This window comes from Acyrthosiphon pisum, chromosome A3 (genome assembly GCF_005508785.2).
Source record: "Acyrthosiphon pisum isolate AL4f chromosome A3, pea_aphid_22Mar2018_4r6ur, whole genome shotgun sequence".
NCBI classification, from domain to species: Eukaryota; Metazoa; Arthropoda; class Insecta; order Hemiptera; family Aphididae; genus Acyrthosiphon; species Acyrthosiphon pisum.
In genome coordinates this window covers 16497258-16517023 of record NC_042496.1, presented here as the reverse complement: position 1 = coordinate 16517023, position 19766 = coordinate 16497258, and the positions used below count along the sequence as shown (strand labels likewise).

The 19766-nt window shown below is 29.1% G+C and overlaps 3 protein-coding genes across 4 annotated transcripts in view; 1 reads left to right on the top strand and 2 right to left on the bottom strand.

Moving 5' to 3' along the window:
• The window catches only part of LOC100162881 (DC-STAMP domain-containing protein 2), a 12888-nt gene extending 9829 nt beyond the window's left edge, over nucleotides 1-3059 (top strand). For both annotated transcript variants that reach the window (XM_029491128.1, XM_029491127.1), the window contains exons 9-14: nucleotides 800-968; nucleotides 1040-1204; nucleotides 1473-1719; nucleotides 1888-2115; nucleotides 2191-2360; nucleotides 2574-3059. In XM_029491128.1, coding sequence (XP_029346988.1) covers nucleotides 800-968; nucleotides 1040-1204; nucleotides 1473-1719; nucleotides 1888-2115; nucleotides 2191-2360; nucleotides 2574-2716 — 1122 coding nt within the window. In that variant the 3' untranslated portion in view covers nucleotides 2717-3059. The remainder of the gene's footprint in view (nucleotides 1-799; nucleotides 969-1039; nucleotides 1205-1472; nucleotides 1720-1887; nucleotides 2116-2190; nucleotides 2361-2573) is intronic.
• Nucleotides 3043-7563, bottom strand: LOC100161390 (glutamate receptor ionotropic, kainate 4-like). Its single transcript, XM_029491129.1, has 7 exons — nucleotides 7242-7563; nucleotides 7008-7178; nucleotides 6257-6480; nucleotides 5292-5506; nucleotides 3965-4087; nucleotides 3721-3869; nucleotides 3043-3318 (listed from the first exon to the last, which is right to left on the bottom strand). The coding sequence occupies exons 1-7, from the start codon at nucleotides 7376-7378 to the stop codon at nucleotides 3090-3092; spliced, it is 1248 nt and encodes a 415-aa protein (XP_029346989.1). The 5' UTR covers nucleotides 7379-7563; the 3' UTR covers nucleotides 3043-3089.
• Nucleotides 7564-13973: 6410 nt separating this feature from the next.
• LOC100571968 (glutamate receptor ionotropic, delta-1-like) lies at nucleotides 13974-19441 on the bottom strand. The gene is made up of 10 exons (XM_016807587.2): nucleotides 18951-19441; nucleotides 18656-18810; nucleotides 17895-18227; nucleotides 17707-17822; nucleotides 17443-17613; nucleotides 17159-17382; nucleotides 15756-15967; nucleotides 14884-15006; nucleotides 14676-14824; nucleotides 13974-14589 (listed from the first exon to the last, which is right to left on the bottom strand). Exons 1-10 carry the CDS (start codon nucleotides 19096-19098, stop codon nucleotides 14349-14351), a joined length of 1872 nt encoding a protein of 623 aa, XP_016663076.2. The 5' UTR covers nucleotides 19099-19441; the 3' UTR covers nucleotides 13974-14348.
• Between the last annotated feature and the right edge of the window lie 325 nt (nucleotides 19442-19766).

The window sequence follows — 19766 nt, the reverse complement described above, 5'->3', positions numbered from 1 at the left end:
CCCCCCCCCTTAGACTAGGACTTCGGTACTTAAGATATTTTAAAAAATAAGAAAGACTTCGTACAAAATAAGTAATTAAGTACATTTTTTTGTTTAGCCCCCCCCCCATTTTTCATTTATAGATCCGCGCCTGTTACATAGGTAGTTAGTTCTTTCTGTTACACTCTGGATATGAATAATATATTATTGTATTAGATGTTTTCAGCATTTAGCAGTTAAATTTCAAACATATAAATTAATTTAGACGGCATAAATATTAAGTTTTAATGTCAACGTGAAACGTGTGTCTTAAATGCGTTTAGGTAATTGAGTAAAACACTACTTATTCAACTATCAACCATATTATATTTATATATCATAAAATATCAATATTAGTTATATTTCTTTATTTAATTATATAATAGTATAGTAAATCCCATTAAAATAATATCAACAAAGACTATAATAGGTATATAATATTCAAAATTTCATAAAACCTTTAACTATTTAAACAACAAACATATAATATATTATGTTTATTTTATTATTTTTTAAAATATGAATGGGTAACGCTTGAAAGTTATTTGGTCTCGTGTTAGGAACTCACTACTCGCTTAACACATATATTTTATTTTTGTATTTATTCCATGACGTGCATTTAGCGAACTAATAGTTGTATTCAATTTTCATATAATATATTATATAAAAAAAAAGTTATAAATATAATTTTTTTGAAAAATTAATATTTGTTTTGGTAATACATTTGTTGAACGCATAAGTAATTTAATATGATATTTTTGCTGTCTACACTATATATTAGCGAACATCTGCTCATTTGATTCTGAAAGAAAGAAAAGCGTTGTTCCGGTCATTGGCCATACTATTACTGGCGACATTTAAGATACTCATACAAATGGCGGTGGATTACAGTCTTTATTGGATATTGATCACTGTCAGAAAATATGGGCGACTGTCATCACAACTCGACCGTAAAAACAATAAGGCCGATGTATGAACGGCAAGTTATTAATTTGTCATATATATCATATAAATATCGTAGCACCAAGAATGATCGATGTGAACATCGAAGGCGATGGAATACTAGCAGATCTTTATAAGACTATAATTCAAACATTTAAGCCGGTGGCGAAGGAAATGAACATGGACACAATGAGTTGTCTGCCGAATCCATGGCCGCCAAACTACGATTGCTATCGGCGGATAAGTAATAAACAAACATTTTAAAAATTTAAATCGATAGGTATTATGATTGTCAGTAGTATAATATAGTCGACCAATATCGTAGAATCGATTAAAACAAATATCACTTGAATGCTATACTTTATATTATATTATATTATTATTATTATTATTATTATGAAGGAGTAGAAAAGTTTAGGTTCCGAGCGTTGAAAATTTGAAAATATAATTTTTAAAAATAGCTAATAACAAAAAAATGACCGAATTAAAATATATATTTTTGTTTTCCATAGTTTTTGTGTTAGTTTTGACGTGGTTTCTGGCTATTATGCAACCGTACGGTTTGCGGTTTCGGTCTTACGTTATGGGATACTATCACCCAGACGTGGCTAGCACAAGAGCAGTATGGCTGCATAACCACATAATTCGCCGGAGAATCAGTTTTGTCAAATTCGCAAGACGATTTCTGCGCAGGAAATTCGGCTTGGGCGGCGGAGGAGGTGCTACAGACACATCCTTCATGGATTTTATCTATTCTAAGTCAGTGTTTAAATTAAATTCTTGTACGATAAATTCAAAAATATTATTCAACTAATATATTTTATAATGTGCGTTCCGTATACATCTTCAAATAAATCATTTTTATAATTGATAGGTATTTATATTTTTATATGTTATTGAATTATTTATTAGAAGATATTATTAAAGGTATCCGTTCTTGGATCGCATCTGGAGTCGTAAAAAGCAGACAGTATGCCTGCTATGTGGCTACAAAGCAAAGGGAAGAGACTTAAAATCGGGCGAAATTATATTGTGTGCCAATGACAACTGTAAAGGTGTGTATTGTTCAAAATGTTTCACAGACATTGATAACATGTGCACTCTGTGCAGCAAGCCTATTCATTATGGAGATATAACAGACATTAGTGAAGAAAAGTATGCGATTTGATGTTTAACTCATAATCTCGTAACACTATAATTGTAAATAACAAATAAACGGGCTTTCTGCAGAGATAGTTCATCGGATGCAGCGGAGACGAACGCTGTAAAATTACCATTGCGCAAAAGACCATCGAATAAAATTGGGAAACGAAAACATTCGGTTACGTGGGCTAGAACAAATGTGCCCTCAGTTTTTCGTAAAGATAGCTCTGGCGAGGAAGGCGATATTAGCGATGAGAGTTAGTATAACGATACGTATCCAGATATTGGAGTACAGTTCCTTATATATTCCTTTAATAAGCTGACTCAAACAAACTATGAATCTATTATTTTATTTTCGTGCATTTAAACTAATGAAAGAGCTAATTAAAACAGGCTCTGAATATTATATTGATCGAGAGAAAATGGATAGGCAAATTACTTATCAACTGTTGTGTGCTTTTATTGTTAAGGATCAAGTGTATGTACAAACAGTACATGTAGCACTGTGTCAAACTCTTATGAAAACGACCCTAACTACGTGAACGCGGATTTGAACTACAGGACGTTGATTGTAGAGAGTCAAGATGGAATCCGAATGAATTTGTCGATTTAATTATAATAGTATCTACTATGGTTACATTTTTTTCTGATGATCAACGAGCTTAATTAATTAAATAAAATAATAAATTACACGAAATTAATGCACTATATAATATTATATTGTAAGACGTTAGACAGATTCGGTAGGTACAATATAATATATTTCTACACACATTATTGGAATTGTATACAATTGTGTAGTTGTAAAATGGCATTTAAATAACTTACTATTAGTTACATGCTGTATAATGTACTTACATTGTTATGTTACTATGTAGGTAATAATTTATATTAGTTATGTTTACTGTTTAGACAGTTATTGATATTAAAGTACTTTTGTTAATATATGACAATAACAAATTGATTATTTAATTTTCTTAATAATACTATGTATTTTTTTTATCCACGTGGGTCTTATACATGTGTTCAAATAACAATAATAGCCAAGAAGTGAATATACCGTAACCGAGAAATAATAATGCTGGATAGATTTCTTTCATGGAAACGCTGTCGAAACGTGCTACGCCAGAGTTGGCTGAAACACACTTTTGCTTCTGTGGCATTATACTCTTGACGGTTCGATCTTTTAAGCCGATTTCGTGTTGCTGTATCATCCTGGAATGGTAAATGTTTAGTAAAACGTTTGCCATAAATGCGTATGTTTATTAAAGTAATCGGGTTTTATAAATCTATACGTTCTACATAAATGCAGGGCGGTTCATTAAGCAAGCTTACCACCATTTTTAATTCAATGAAAGTACCTATGTTTAAAAATTCCAAAAATCAAAATTTGAATAAATTCATTAAGTATTAAATTCAATGACAAATAGGGGTGAGCACTAAGCATGCATAATAAATCACACTGCATAATATAGATTTTTAAAACCCGAATATAAACACTGTAAAAACACTATAATACCTATTGCTATTATTATATAGTTTTTTTGTTGAACTTATTTATATTATGTTTAAAATTTACTAACAAGATACTTAAGCGTTTTATGCTGGAATACATACTTTTGTTTAAATACGTCTTTGTATCCTGACTTTTTTACGACATATAACGTAAGAAGTGGTATTTTATATAGCTCCGTTTCAGATAAACTGCATTTTTCATGTTCTTGCCATGTTTTAGCTATAATATAATACGCTGATGTGATTTCCACCTAAAAATTACTCTATGTTACATATTTCAATATTTGATATGCATTATGACTTCATTAGCGTTTAAATAATACAATTGCTAAGCACTGTAACTTACCAAATACGAATGAAATTCGTTTCGAACCCGTTCTACGCCTATCTCAGGACTAGTAAACGCCCTCGCACCCTGTGGTTTCATCTTTTCACGATAGATTTTCTTAATATTTTCATCGACCGTTTCCTGTAATTAAATATAAATTATAATATGTAATCGTGAACATTGAATTTATTTTGGATGGGCGCAATATTATTATATAAACTGAAAACATAAATTTAAATTTAAATAGTATAGGTATAGTATATTGTATTTTATATATATATATAAATATATAGCCTGAATACATTACTTAATTATTAATTGTTTAAAAGTGGTTTATTTCCACACGTGCCAAATAAACCTAAACAGAAAACGGGTCGAGTTTTATAGGGTCATAAAAAAATATTATACGTGCGAGTAGAGGTTCTATCGTATTTACTGAGGTAGTGAGGTGTGTAGTTATTTCCCGTTGTGTATTTTTGCATCGCCATGGTATTTTGAAGATATCTATAGACTATAATACTTTAAAATGAAAAATGAAAAATCCCGATTTCTGATATTTTTTTTAACTCCCGGGCCCACATTAGAGTTTTTTCTAGTCTGCAAGTGCAGGAACGGCTCACCGCCTTATATCAGGAAGATCCCAGTGGCCTGTCCTATTGGGACACTTTATGTTAATCAATAACAGTCTTTCTACGTTTTATTCGTGATGTGTTAAAAACTATAATTTGTGCAATATTGAATACATGATGCACCACAGATAATGTTCCCACAATTAAGTTTTATAATATTACTCTAATCTTTAAAGTTTAAACCAACAAAGCCAAACGTGAACTGCTGAGCGAACATTTTATTATGTTGTGCAATTGCCAATTGTATAACGGTTATGACAAATACTGATATGACGTCCTCTTAAGCCCTTAAGGGTATAAATTATGAATTGTTATAGAAGCTTCAAAGATATAGTATTGCCTACTTATATTTCCATTTAATAAATTGTTAATTTAACTTTTTTTTTAAAGTTATTTTAAGAGAATACATATATGTATGAGTATCTAAGCATTTGAAATTGATATGGGGCAGAGTCACTGCACTCTTATCACAATAGTGAATAGGCCACCTAGTTACACCTATAACGATAAAATATATTATAAAATATGTGGTTTGGATCATACATTTTCCCGTCCAGAATTGTTCTCCCAGCCAACCCTTTGCACGTGTAACAAAAGCGCGATTTAAATATAAATATATAATATAATATGTATAGCCCAATTATTATAATATTAACAAGTCACGATATCGTTATAATAATCATTAATGAATAATGACATTATATTTTTGCACCAACATTGAAGTATATGTAATTGTGTTTAGTGTCCTGTGCGCTGAACGTAATCGGTTTGTCTGCCAAGTCTCTGACTGTGTTGATCGTCTGGCTGGGCAACTGAAGCATAACTACGATGCAAGCCGCGTACGACGTGAACAAGAATACTGCGCACAGGAACAGAGTGAATGTGGCCAACCGCGCAGGGCCTGAGTATTGGGCAGCCGCCACCGACAGGCCTGAAAAAGGATGGAGGTTTTGTAGGTCAAATTTAAAACAACCGGGACATGGTTATTTTTTAAATCTAAATAAAAAATAACGTTTTATTAGGTACTCTTATCGAATCATCCGTACCGTCGCTATATTATAGCTATGTTGTATTATGTTATATAATTATATAAAATCATAATACGAAACGATTTCACCTTCCTTATTCAGTATTTTTACATAGTATACTAAAAATAAATCATTAAAAAAAGTAGTGGGAAAATGAACACATTATTAGTGGTTTATACTTTATACGTGAGAAGCCTATTCACAACGGTGCGTGATGATGTTTTTTGTTATTTATTTATCATAGGCGAAAATTGGGGGGGCTTGGGGCTGCTAAGCCCCTTCCCCCCAAACTTAGCTGTAGCCCCCCAAAAAACTAGGACATACAATTTTAATATACTATATTGCAATAGTTTGCTTGCCTTTAATATATTCAGCCCCCCCCCCCCCCCAAGCCAAAAGTTGAAATATCTTAACGTATAAAATAATTAATATCGATATATTTAATCTATTTAAATGATTTTTGAATGTATTTGTTTGATTATTTTGATATTGATACACGAAAAACCACAAGTAACAGACGGCTACAAGAAAATATCGGAAAAAGTATAAATCAGTTTCGGAACATTGCAGAGTCGTGTCACCTGTTCAAAGAATATTGTTCGCAGTGTATTATTATTATGCACGTAAAGAATTTTGATTTTGTTTATGTATACCTTGTTGACAAATAGCGGCTAAGACCAAGGTGACCATATCTAGTGCGATCGAAAGTCGCGTTTCTACGCCGTGTAACCAATTGGACGTCCATATGAGAAATATCAGAGCCACGGTAAATACTGACATCACGGTAAACATCACTATCCAGACGTTAAGCACGAATGGTAGGGTGAAAACGTTATTGACACTGGAAAGAGGAGGTTGTTTGAAAATTGCGACAGTTCTGTAAACATAAAATTAACTGCACAGTTTTCTTTGAAAATATCGAATATCTATGACGTACTGAATATAGATTTAAAACTATTGATGGAAACTTGTTATCTACTTGTTACAAAGAGTTTTTAGTTGGTACTAGCTAGTAGTGTACAAAAAAATAACTGATAGGTAGTAACACGTATCAGTATCAATGTGTGTGAATCTTAATAACTCAAGGGATATGTTTAGTTTTTGATTACGTTTTAACGTGACATTGAGTAATCCAAAGCGAATTATCTACCTTATAATATATATATATGTATATATATAGTCATGATACAGATTACTTGTGTATAAAATCTATAACTTTTTAACAGTTTAATTTTTATCTAATTAATAATATTTGTTAGTTGAAAATATTCATGTTCATTATAGAGTAAAAATATAATGGAAGTATAACACCATAAACCTGCAAGTGTGTACGCCACTGTCGGAATGAACAAGATTTTACTTCGGATAAAATATATTAATCACCATTACATTTTCAATCATTACCGTGCTACGAATGTCCCGACGGTCAAATCACCAACATCCATTCGATCTGATCTCATAAGACCACCGGCAGCAGTAAAGTCGATTTCTTCTTTTTGCAGTTGTCCTATTAAACCGCTATACGTCCCGTTACCGTAATTCCATCCATAATCGGCAGACAGAGTCAAGTTTAGCCTTTGAGCATAAACAAACGTTAGAATTGATAGTTATCAGAAGTAACTTAAATATTATGCTAACGTGAAGTTCAATTGTTCCGCTAACACAGTACAAATGGCGTAGTGCATATGGGCAAATGCGTCTAAATTGTGAGTAAGTATAGGCTTATTCCAACCGCGGAAACTATTTGGTTCTAGAATCTGATAAATGCGTAACATTAGACAAACATATTTATTCTATCAATTTGAATTCTTTGGTAATAATTGTAATATATAATCATATATTCATTCGATCACTGCAGATTTTTGATCAACACAATCGTGCTACAATTATACTTTGTGACTCATGACAAATTACATCATCACAGTTGTACTAGTTTTGCGCAGTACGCGCATCTCCTTCACCTCCGTCCCATGTCGTATTTCTCCACTTCTCATTGGTTGATTTTGTTCTACCTTATATATGTATGTATATGGTTGATATAGCCAATACGAAGTGAAGAACTACGATAAAGGCGAAGTAAAGAGCGAAGGATGCGTATCAAAATACTGTGATGATACCTATATAATTTGTCATGCTATGACTTAATGACTTATGTAGTAAATTGTATTATATTATGATATATATTTCACATGTATTAACCATGCGATAATAGCGTGGAACTGTACTTATGTGTACCTGATATTGAGGGTATTTCAGCTACCAATAATCATGTAATATTTTGATGATTAAAACCTTGTAAATGGGACTTACTACCGTAGACGCCGAAAGAACAACACGCTTGAAGTTCGTCCGATCGGAGAGTTTAATGTCCACTCGATCCGGTGTCATCACGCCCACTCGGGACACTTGAACTTCTTCGGCAACACTCAAGCGAAAACCATCCCATATTTCCCAGACATTTCTATCAACCTCTATCAATAGATACACCCTCGAGTCTGGCATCACGTAGGCTTGATTCATATGCGTTCTGAACGAGTGTAAAGCAATTTCTAGGGTGTCTGTTTTATTGGGATTTCCGTGCTGATCAAAAAGAACCCAGTCGTTTTGAAGGTTGAACAGACGTCTTTTTGATGCCTGTTTAATGTTTATATAATGAAACATAATACTATCTTATTCGCAATACTATATTTTAATATATTTTGTTTAAATAATGTTTAGGTACTTAATATTTTAATATTTAATTTATTATATTATATTATTTTATTTCATCAGTATAACACTTTAACCAAGTACTTACTGTAAATAAATAAGCATATTCAATAACGTATGATATATTATTTATAATGGTTTACGGAGTTGTTTTTCTCGTCCGTGATTGGAACTAACTATAATGGACTGTGTGCATCTAGTCTGTCACATTGTATAATAATAGTGATAACATTAATAATAATAATTTAGAACCTTACATTACATAACTTATGGTTTACATTATATTGCTGTTTTGACCAGTGTAACTAACCTATAAATCTGATTTTTTAATACGTTTCAGATATAATACAAATTTTTACTAGATCCTTTAAGTTCTTAGTTATAAATGTTTACGTTTAGGTATATCCATGTTTTTCCACACCAGTTGAATACGAATAATGTCATAATAATATATTCGAGTCATTATTATTTACAGGGTAAACGGCTTTGATAACGAACCGTTGATCGATATTTATTTTCTAAAGTTATTGATGTCAATTTTATATCTCTTATTAACTTTTACACTATTATCGGAACTTGGTTCTTATTGTTAAATGTGTGCATCGACCACTTTATAAATGAAACGAGATAAGTTCCCAACACCCATTGATGCACCAGTATTAATTGTTTTTTATTATGTATTTTATTTGTAACTCTGTTCACAATTCTAGTTTATAAACTTATGTAAGATATTAGGTTAAAAAAAATAATAGCTCCAATAAATTCAACCTGCTGAAGTACATCGAAAGCTTCATCACATGACAAGTCAACTAATATTCCAGATTTAAACCACGCTTTTTGTGTCTGATGTACACTCGACTGTATATTTTTTAAATCAAAATTTATCGATATATCTTCATTCGAGAGTTTCTTAAGAAATTCACTGTTAATACCTATATTGGATGCAAACACGAAAATGTTTATTAATAAAACAAGATATATTTTAATAGGTAAGTATACTTATTAGTTATAACCAATAGTTTATACTTTTATAGCTGTTACATAATTTTTACGTAGGTAGATGCATATAGTAATTATTAGGGCTCGGATTTTTATGTAAAAATTTTTGTTAAATATGCACATATATATGCACTCAACAATTCAAAAATATGCAAATAATATGCAAAAAAAATTATTGTTTAAGAAATCAAAATTTAAAAAAAATTAAAAAATATAGTATTAATAGTGAAAAAGAAATACAATTTAAATATCATTTTTTAAAATGTGTATAAAGCATAAAAATGTGTATTAATTAATAATTATTGAATGAGTACCAACATGATGTAACAAAATGTGCTTTTAAATTATCAAATTGAAAACTTCTACGATCGTCGCGTAGTATCACCTTGTATTTCGAAAAACTTCTTTCACGTCTGCTGACATAATGGGTGCGTATTTGAAACAAGAAATATCTTCTGGTGACAACTCTGCAAGGTCTTCACCATCGTTTCTTATTTCTCCCCTTATAATTTCAGAAATTTTTTTTATTTGTGATAATCCGGGATTTTTTGATAATACTTCCGATAGTTTAACTTTAGCAAATTCAATACCTCGTCCTCCTTCACTCAATTTATTTTCTACATTTTGAACCAATTCTAGACTTATTCCAAGATTGACACCCGATTTTTCTAGACACGTGATAGTGTCTGTTATGCATTGGAAATTTGATAGAATTATCGAAAGTTCATTTTTGATCGAGTTATCATTAAATAATATAAATAAAATAAAATTTTTGTTTTATTCGGTCGAATTATATTTGTCAAGAACGTCGGCAATCGGGCAAAATTTGATTATATTACTTTGAGTAAAATTTAAAATATTTTATTAAGTATTTATTAAATATGCACATTTTATGTAATTACCCCGAAATATGCAATTATTATGCATTTTGATGCAAATATGCAAAAATATGCAAAAAAAAATTAACAGTAGAATCTACGTTTTACGAAACATCAAGATATTTAATTAGAATTATTATACGTCAAATGTAGAAGAATATGCATTTGCATAAAAATCCGGGCCCTAGTAATTATAAATGATTTATGATTTATTTTATTAAATACAACGTACCTATATAATATTGAATCATTGAAAGTAATTACAATATTTTAATTGAATTTGTTTTAAAAATTATGTATAATATAGAAAGTTTTGGTATATATACCAAAACTTTTTCTATTTTTTTGGTCTATTATCTATTATTTTAGTAAAATATATGCATATAACTCGTGTAATGACTCATTCATATTAGGTATATCGTTTAGGAAATGTAATACATTTTCTCGGATCGGTTAAAATGTACTATGGTTATAAGCTGTAACTGATTATTTTAATACTTATTAAATTAATTTTTAACGTAATTGATTCATAGATAGTATATTAATATAAGATAATATTTTGTACATAAAAAAGTGTCCTTACTTGTGTCCCAACATGTGTTGGTCCAAACTGTGTGAATACTCATATTCTTGAACATGTTTATCAAGCCATTTAGTAAATTACTGTGAGCGTTGTAATTTTTACAATTGACGATACCAAATATTGTAAAAAATAAAAACAATTTACACAATCTTAACATTTTTATTAGTTAGTTGTTATAAAAATGTATCTATAAATGGTGTACAAAAGTTTTACCATTGATTATGAATTTATGAATACTAGTATTTATAATCAATGGTTCTACTAATAAAATAAATGGAACGAATATAATATTCGAGTATACATAGGTATGTAGTTGCGTGTTCAATCCAATAGAGTTAGTGATTTGTCAGCAAACCATTGCTTAAATATTAAATGTGTTTAGATAGCAAATACCAATTTTACATGCAATAAAATGAAAGAGAATAATATTACAAATATATTTTCGAATGTATTTTCTAAATAATAGTTATTATTGTATGTTATAATATACGTATTTACTATTAAACAATACACACATGTCACAAATACACATAATGATATTATATAATAATTTAAAATTTAAATATGTTTTCAATTTTATAATGGTTAAAATGGATTTACATTATAACATGTACCAATATAAATTAACAAAATAAGCTCGTTAAATGGATAGTAGGTACAATGAACAATTTAAATCATTTGACTCCATTAAAAAATGCTTTTAGAAATTTAAATAATTTTTAAAATGCATTATTTATACCTGTTTAGTGTGTTCTATGTCACTCAGTACTTGCATGTTGCATACTTTATAATTCTTTTAGCGATGAATTTGAAACACTTTTCAAATACTATGATACTTTCCAAAACCCAATTTTAATATAATAGCTTTATATTTTTTGGAAATTCAAAAAAATTCGTGCATGATGAATTATTTAGGGCCTAACTTGCAACTAGATTTCTGTAATAAGTTGTTGAAGATTTTCATTATATAATATTAATATGAATAAATCAAATAATAAAGAGTATGTAGTGTTTAAACTATTTGTGGTTGTAACTAATATTCATAAAAATTTAAAAATATACAAATACAGTGAGCCTTTAAGTCAAAATTATTGTTCTATAGTATTTAATTATTTAATTTTCTAAAAAGTGTATTTATTAAAATTCATTTTAAATGGTAAATACGAGAAAAATTCAAATTTGATTTTTTTTTAAATTCATTTTTAAATTTATTATGATAGTCGGCCAAGTTAATATTATTATGATATTAACCATCTTTATTAAATATAATATTAAGAAAAAGAAAACGCCTATTTAGTATTTAGTTTTTATACTTGTAAGAATATTTTAATGTACATATTATTATAATTTGAAAACTTTCAAAACCAAATCGACTGAGAAAACGGTAACATTAATTTTAAGGCTATACATAATATAAGACTATTACCCATGTTATTATCGGCATAATTGAAATTTACAAAAAGTGGTAATATTTTATTGTTTTACTAAATGCTATTTGCTTTTTATTTATGTTTATATTTTAGATTCTGAGCTGAGCGATGAATGTATTGATTTTACAATGATGTGTGTTTTTTATTTTTATTTTTATTTTTGTGTCTGTGTACACGATAAGTAGTCGAAATAATGCTTCGATTTTCAACTTTAGTATCTTGTTCGATGGGAAAGTGAATATTGTTGGTGCATTGAGGATGTCAAAATTTAAAATTCCCAGTAATCAAAAGCGCCGTAAAAAACAAAAGAAAAATTAAGGAAAAATGGGAATTTTTACGCAAAATCGACTTTGGTTTTTGGTATACCTTTAAAACAAATGACCGCAGATAAATGAAATTTTCACTGGTTGTTTATATTTGAATTTTCTATACACGATACAATTTTCTATATATATATTTTAATTTTCTATTAAATTTTCAAGCTTTTTTTAACCAACAAATACAATTTTATTGATATTTATAGAAAAAAAAACTCGAAATAAGTCAAAATATTTGGAAAATGTTATGGTGTATAAAAAATGCTTATATAAACATTCAGTCAAAATTGTATGTACCTACTACGGTCATTTGTTTTAGAGTTGCACCAAAAACCAAAATCGATTTTATCGAAAACAGATTTTGTGTAAAAATTCCAGTTTTTCCTTAATTTTTCTTTTGTTTTTCACGTCGTTTTTGAAAACTTCTGGGAAATTTTTATTTTTTACCCCCCGAAGTACCAACTAGATTCACTTTCCCATCGAACAAGATACTGAAGTTGAAAATCAAAACATTATTTCGGCTACTAATCGTGTACACAGACACAAAAAAAAAAAAAAAACACACACATATCATTGTAAAATCAATACATCATTCCACTCAGAATCTAAAAACCTAGAATTACTATTTTAGTTATTTTGTTGTGATTGTATAATATCATTCGTTGGTACTTGAAACTTCTAAAGTATCTTACTGTGTCCACAATCTACCGCAGGTAGATTGCCTACCTGATAATATACTGTTCGCATAACTATACGCGAAACTCATGGGCAATGACACGTGGGATGGCTAAAAATTAAAATATAATATGATTTTGCTCCCATGCCTATGCAGAGCGAATTACACCCAAAAGGAGTTAATTAATCACAATTTTTTTCCCTATGATAGTATCACGGTTTGTTGTTGATGTATAACGCGTTGTAAGTACCTAATGGATATTGTGATATGATTTATTTGTAATTTATTATAGGTAAGTACCTATTATAGGTCAATTTTTTTTTAATACCATAGATAAGCATATAATATGTCTTATACTTAGACTGACATACCGTCTCCACTCAGAATTGTTTTTCTTATAAAATGATATTATATCATTGAATTCAAATTTAATACCATCCATTATACAGTGACCCACTTGTAGTCTACTGTACAGCAGAGCGATATCCACTTGCTCACCTTTTTTAAAATATCAATATTTTTTTGATTAAATGAATTTGGAACGCAATAACTTTTTTTTTTTAAACTTTACTTTAACATTAAAATAAACAATATTATAACAAAAAAATTGCACATACGTGTGCACAAATTTGTATAATTTAATATATATTCACTTATATTAGAATAATTATGTTTAAACTATGCAATATACACAAAAAAAGAAACATTGTGTACTTTTTAATTTTGTATATTTTAATAGCATTGTTAAGGCAAGCTGAAAATTATAATAATATATTTTTTTAAACATTTATTTGAATATATACAATCTGTAATAGTAGTTACAATAAGCATATGAGCTGGATTATACAGTTGACTTTGAAAGCGTGAGAGGAGCAGCTACCCATCAGTAACACTCGACGTGAAATTATAATAATATAATATATTATAAACCAATATAAAATATATAGCTATATTATAAATAATAATATTATAAGAGACAATATTGCTTTGATAAATAAATAAATTAAAATGAAATAAAAAAATAATTATAGTTGTATAATTTATTTCCTATAGTAAGCATGGTCATAATATTAGTCATAAATTAATAGTTATGACTCATAAAGTCATAAAACTATTATTATACATTTCAAATATATTATTAAATTGTTTGTTTTTACTTCCACAAATTTTTTTTGGATCCACGGTTCGTCCAGGCATGTTGTAACACTTCCAGTATAAAAATCAGCAACGAAATGCATACGCCGAATCCAAATATTGCAAGGGTTACATATGTTTCTTTGACAGAAACGCTAACATATTGTTTGGCTCTGCCGGACGATCCACACGATGGCTTCGGAGGTAACCATTGACTAGCGATTCGTTTATTCAGTCCGACTTCCATCTGTTGTATTAGCCTGACGGTAGAAAAATGTAATATGAACTTAAAATGGACTATAACGGAGGATCATAAATTGTCACCAATGGTGTTTTGAACGCATACTTTTGTTTAAATATGTCTTTGTGTCCTGATTTTTTGACTAAAGCTATTGACAAAAGTGGTATCTTGAAAAGTTGAATCTCACCCAAGCCACATTTCTCCTCTTCACGCCATTCCTTACTGATAATCTTGTAGGCCGACATTACTTCTACCTACAGTAACAAATAAATATTTTATTTTCACTAGAAAATAAAAAACCTATTGCAAAAACCTGAAATCCGTGAAACTCCGTTCGAATTCTTTCCATCCCTTCCGCAGCTCTAACGAACGATTTATTTCCACTAGGCACAATTTTTGTCTTATAAAGCTTCCTTAATTCTAAATCTTCTGTTTCCTAGATAAATACAATAGTTTATATCAATGTTTGTGTATAGATGCGTATTCTATATTATCATAAAATATTATATATTTTATTAAAAACTAGGTATTGAATCTAGACGTAACGAATAATATCACTTGTTAGTATTTGGTAACTTAAAAATACATTTCAATATTTTAGGCGACTATAAATTTATACTTATAAATAAATAATATCAAACATTAAAAATTAAAAATAAACGTTAAATTTACAAGTAGGAAGAGTTTATTAGCAACTAGACGTCTTACCGATATACATACTATAAGAGTGTATTGTGTTTAACTATGGGAAGACACGAAATAACAAAAAGTATAATATGATAAAACTAAAAACCATTTATTTCTTTATATCTAACTAGGAAGATAATTATTTTTTTAAATTAAAAATGTAAGGTTTAAAGTTGTTTTTAACACTCGAAGTTCACACGTTGAAATTAATTTAACTATGTGTTACACGGTATAGAAAAACATATAATAATAATAAGTTTACATTAATTAAACCAACTGTACAATTACATAATCTAGCCACCGGTATAGACGTATAGTACTTATTTGGAATGAAAATAAAATAACCATATGATTAAAAATTTAAATAGACCTTTAATAATTATTGTTTTAAAATCAATTTTTGAAAATTAAGGCTATAGTACGTAGGTATAATGATGTATTATATTATTATGTTATTCACTATGTAATAGGTAGTATGATATTGTGACCTGTACTCACTTCAAAATAATGTTTCCCATATTGGCTGATTTGAGCACTAAATGTCATGGGCGATTCCACTATATTTTTAATAGACTTGATTGAATTACTATTTGATTGAACTAGCGCAGCAATGCTTGCAGAATACGACGTATATATGAAAAGAGAAGTAAAAAAAAGTATGGATATGACGACACGTATGGATCCCAATGTTAAAGTTGAATTATTAGATCCTAAAAATATGATCATATTACCATAAGCTTCGGTTTTTCTGTCACAACTTGGAAGGTAAAATGATTTAAAATTAAGATTTATATTATATTCTCGGATTAATGTACTGCGTAAGTACCTAACTACATAAGTATTTATATGTTATTGGATACAAATCTGAATATTTCTCAATCAAAGAATATGTTTATGCACACGAAGAGATATGAATTGTTACCAATTTATACAATTTTACCAGTCACCCAGTAAAATATGTTGTTAAATGAAAGATTACAATAACAAAGCAAGACCTGCCTCTTACATACGGTATTGAACTACACTCAGTCTGTTCAAATAATTTTTTGTATATTTATGTTTTAGGAAGTGACACTTCTAAGGGCTTCTTACATTGTTCCATCAAGGACTGTAATATTTATACTAACTAATCACATATTCTTATTGTGCCAATGGTACAGATTTTGAATATCCTTGAAAAATAATTTCTATACGTATGTTTACGTTTGTGTATATAGGTATTTAAATAATACAATCTCGAATAAAATGTTTTTTAATATAAAAAGTTCGCTATACCTATGATGAGTGTTGTGACTCAATGGGTAAAATGTTATCTAAAAAAGGGACAGATAAAATTAAATATATTTTACTTTTATCAAGATAATACAGTACCTAGATACAATTTTTTTTAATTTGATTTCAATATTATATTTCAATGAGTGATGAAAATTTACTACGATGTAGTATGATAATATTATAAACAGTTTTAGATTTTTTAGAATCACGCAAAAATAACAAAATTCGAATTGGTAGAAATCTTGAATTTCCTAGTCTAAATTAATTTAAGCTAGTTTTTCCTTTAGCATTTATCTTAGAAGTATACAACTCATAAAATTACGTCTTATAAGTATCAACTATAGGTAAATGACGGTTTCTAGTCAAAAATGGGTACACACTCTCCGTTCGTATGAAGTTTACTGATAGAAAAATGTTAGTAACAAAAATTCTTATCTGCAGTTCACGACAAAATAAATATTTACAGAGGGTGATTTAAATTTAGATTTTTCTAGTACCCGAAGAAGGTCATTTGTCATCTAACATGACCATTAGATAACTGGCACAATATAGTGACCTATTTAAATACGGTAAAAATTAGTGATTTTTAACTAGAGAAGTTTACTGCGACGTATGGTTAAACTTACCTTGTTGACATATAGCTCCGTGGACCAAGGTCACTATTTCTAGAACATTTAGTGTATCATATTTTTTCTCTGCGAAGTAGTTATTTACACGCATTAAAAAAACCAAGGTGAGCACAAATGCACATAAAGTTGCACATATGCCTAGCCATACATCAAACGTGAATGGCAACAACAAAATATTATGTACACTGGACAACGAAGGCTGCCTAAAAATCGCTGTGGTTCTGTTTAAAAATATATCCAATTTATTTAAATGTATAGTAATTTTGTAATTTGCGATATACCGTAGCGCAATTGTGCCGACTGTAAAATCGATTACTGACATTCTATCAGGCCGAATAAAAACACCAGTCGCACTAAAATCAATTTCTTCTCTTTGTAAAAGTCCAGTTACACCACCGAACGAACCATTGCCCAGAGACCATCCGTAATCGTTGTCAATAGTAAGATCTATCCTTTAAAAATATTTTTAATAGATATGTTTTGCCATCGTACTTAGAATAAAATTTAAGTACTTAATAATTTTTTTTTATGCATTGCTTACTTACTTAAAATTAAGTTGATTAGTCAATGTAACGATCATTTCATAATGCATATGTGCGAATACGTCCAAGTCAGAACTAATTTTTTTATCAAATCCAAAAAAATGATCTCTGTCGATTATCTAATTGAAAAAAATCTTTAGATATTTTATTTCGTTTCATTTTAGATTCATATTATGTTGGTGTTTACAAACCACTGTTGTAGATTTCAGTGTAATACCACGAAAATTTCTTCTCTCGTCATGTGATTCACTTATTGTCAACTGGTTTGATGATGCCCTGCCATATTCGAACACTCTTATCGTGTCCAATTTACTAGCTCGAAAACCACTCCAAATTTCCCAAATATCACTATTGTAGGTCTCAAGGAATAAAAATACACCAGCATCCGGTAGAATGTAGGCATTGGCCAAATATATTTGAAATGTTCGCATTGCAAATTGAGCTAAGCTCATGTCATTCGCGAGCGAACCCTCATCGAACAGTATCCAATCGTTTTGGGTATTGAACAGGCGATCATTTGAAATCTTTATCCGATCACAATACAAAAGTTTATTTACTGTTATAATATAATGTTATAAATAATAAAATAATAATTACATTTATAACGGTCTTAGTAAAATAACATTATTATACATGACCGTGAAGGTAGGTACGTACTATACAACTAACACAGAGTTCACATAGTGTATACCGTGTGTGGTTCATATTCAGAATTTTCATATTATTAAATACCTAATACTTTTTAGGTAAAATGCGATTTGTCACAACGTTATTCAATCGCATTTACTAACCACCAAACCACATGGTATAGGTAATTGGTAACGTGTAAGCCTGCAAACGATTTACACGGAAAACGGCGATAGTGTTATAATAATCATGGTAGATACCTCTTACGCTCTATAATAAGCACACGTATGAGTTTGACATATTCGGTAAATCCAGAGAAAGTTACCTGTTGTAATGTTTCTGTTGAATTTCTACAAGACAGATCGATTATAAAGGCGCATCTGTACCACGTGGAGTAGTTTTGTGTTTGTTGCGTGGGTGGACTGAAAGACACGGATATGTCGGCCGACGAGAGACCGTCCAAAAGTTTTTTATTGACGTCTACATAAAAAACATTATATATTTCGTAAATTATCGTCGAATTCGTTTCGATACATACATTGTTAAGACTATATTACTATGCATTATACTTTTATCGAATATATTTTAACGTATTGATGATAATTAATATTTATATTTACCAAATGACCAACACGTATTTGCAGCTGTCACGGTTTGAACATGTCTCCGAACAAAAAATGTTTTCAATACATTTAACATTTCATTGTAATCGGCTGAAATAGCAGTTTTAAAAACCATAAATAACATAAATATAACAAATTTACCCATTTTTAAATTTTGTTCACAAAATTGTACGTTGGTAAGTGGTATATGTTGTAGTGTTTGGATTATGGATTATACCCTAAATGTAGGTTTAACAAGACATATGACAAAATATACAGTATTATTAATTCAAAAACTGTTTAAAAAAAAGTACGTAAATAAATTTTAAATAAAAGAAATAATTACGTGTGTGAATGTCGGGGTAGTAATTTTACAAAGGAAATTTAAATTATTTGTAAACCATTATTCTGTATTACGTTTGAAAATAGTACGCAAGCGCTCTGATTTACTTTCAAACAGAATTAAAAATAACTAAATATCAAAACATGCTTTTTAAAAATTACGTTTTGTTAAAGTATTTTAAAATACATTTTTTTTTCATTAGCTAAGCTAAATATTATTTTATCAGAATAAATTGATTTTTCCATATTCAATTTTCATATTCTAGTGAATCATTATTATATTATATAGAGCAGTTATGATAAAAATAATATGGATAGAAATTATGTTTACGTATGTTATCTTATCTCGATAGTAAGATACAATATTATTATACAAATATTTTATAAATTATAATATATTTTAAATAACAATATTTATCTAATTATTAATACTACACAATATATATACTAGGTACATGCCTGATAAATTACGAGCTCTCCAAACAATAAATA

Excerpts from the sequence above, each read along its gene's own strand:
- LOC100161390 (XM_029491129.1), bottom strand. The coding sequence starts at position 7,378 with ATGTTACGCATTTATCAGATTCTAGAACCAAATAGTTTCCGCGGTTGG. Across the intron at positions 4,088-5,291 it reads ACAATTACATATACTTCAAT|GAAACGGTCGATGAAAATAT; the intron begins GTTGGTGCAAAA and ends ATTTAATTACAG. Across the intron at positions 3,870-3,964 it reads ACGAATTTCATTCGTATTTG|GTGGAAATCACATCAGCGTA; the intron begins GTAAGTTACAGT and ends AGTAATTTTTAG.
- LOC100571968 (XM_016807587.2), bottom strand. The coding sequence starts at position 19,098 with ATGGGTAAATTTGTTATATTTATGTTATTTATGGTTTTTAAAACTGCT. Across the intron at positions 17,823-17,894 it reads CACTGAAATCTACAACAGTG|ATAATCGACAGAGATCATTT; the intron begins GTTTGTAAACAC and ends TTTTTCAATTAG. Across the intron at positions 17,383-17,442 it reads GTCGGCACAATTGCGCTACG|AACCACAGCGATTTTTAGGC; the intron begins GTATATCGCAAA and ends ATTTTTAAACAG.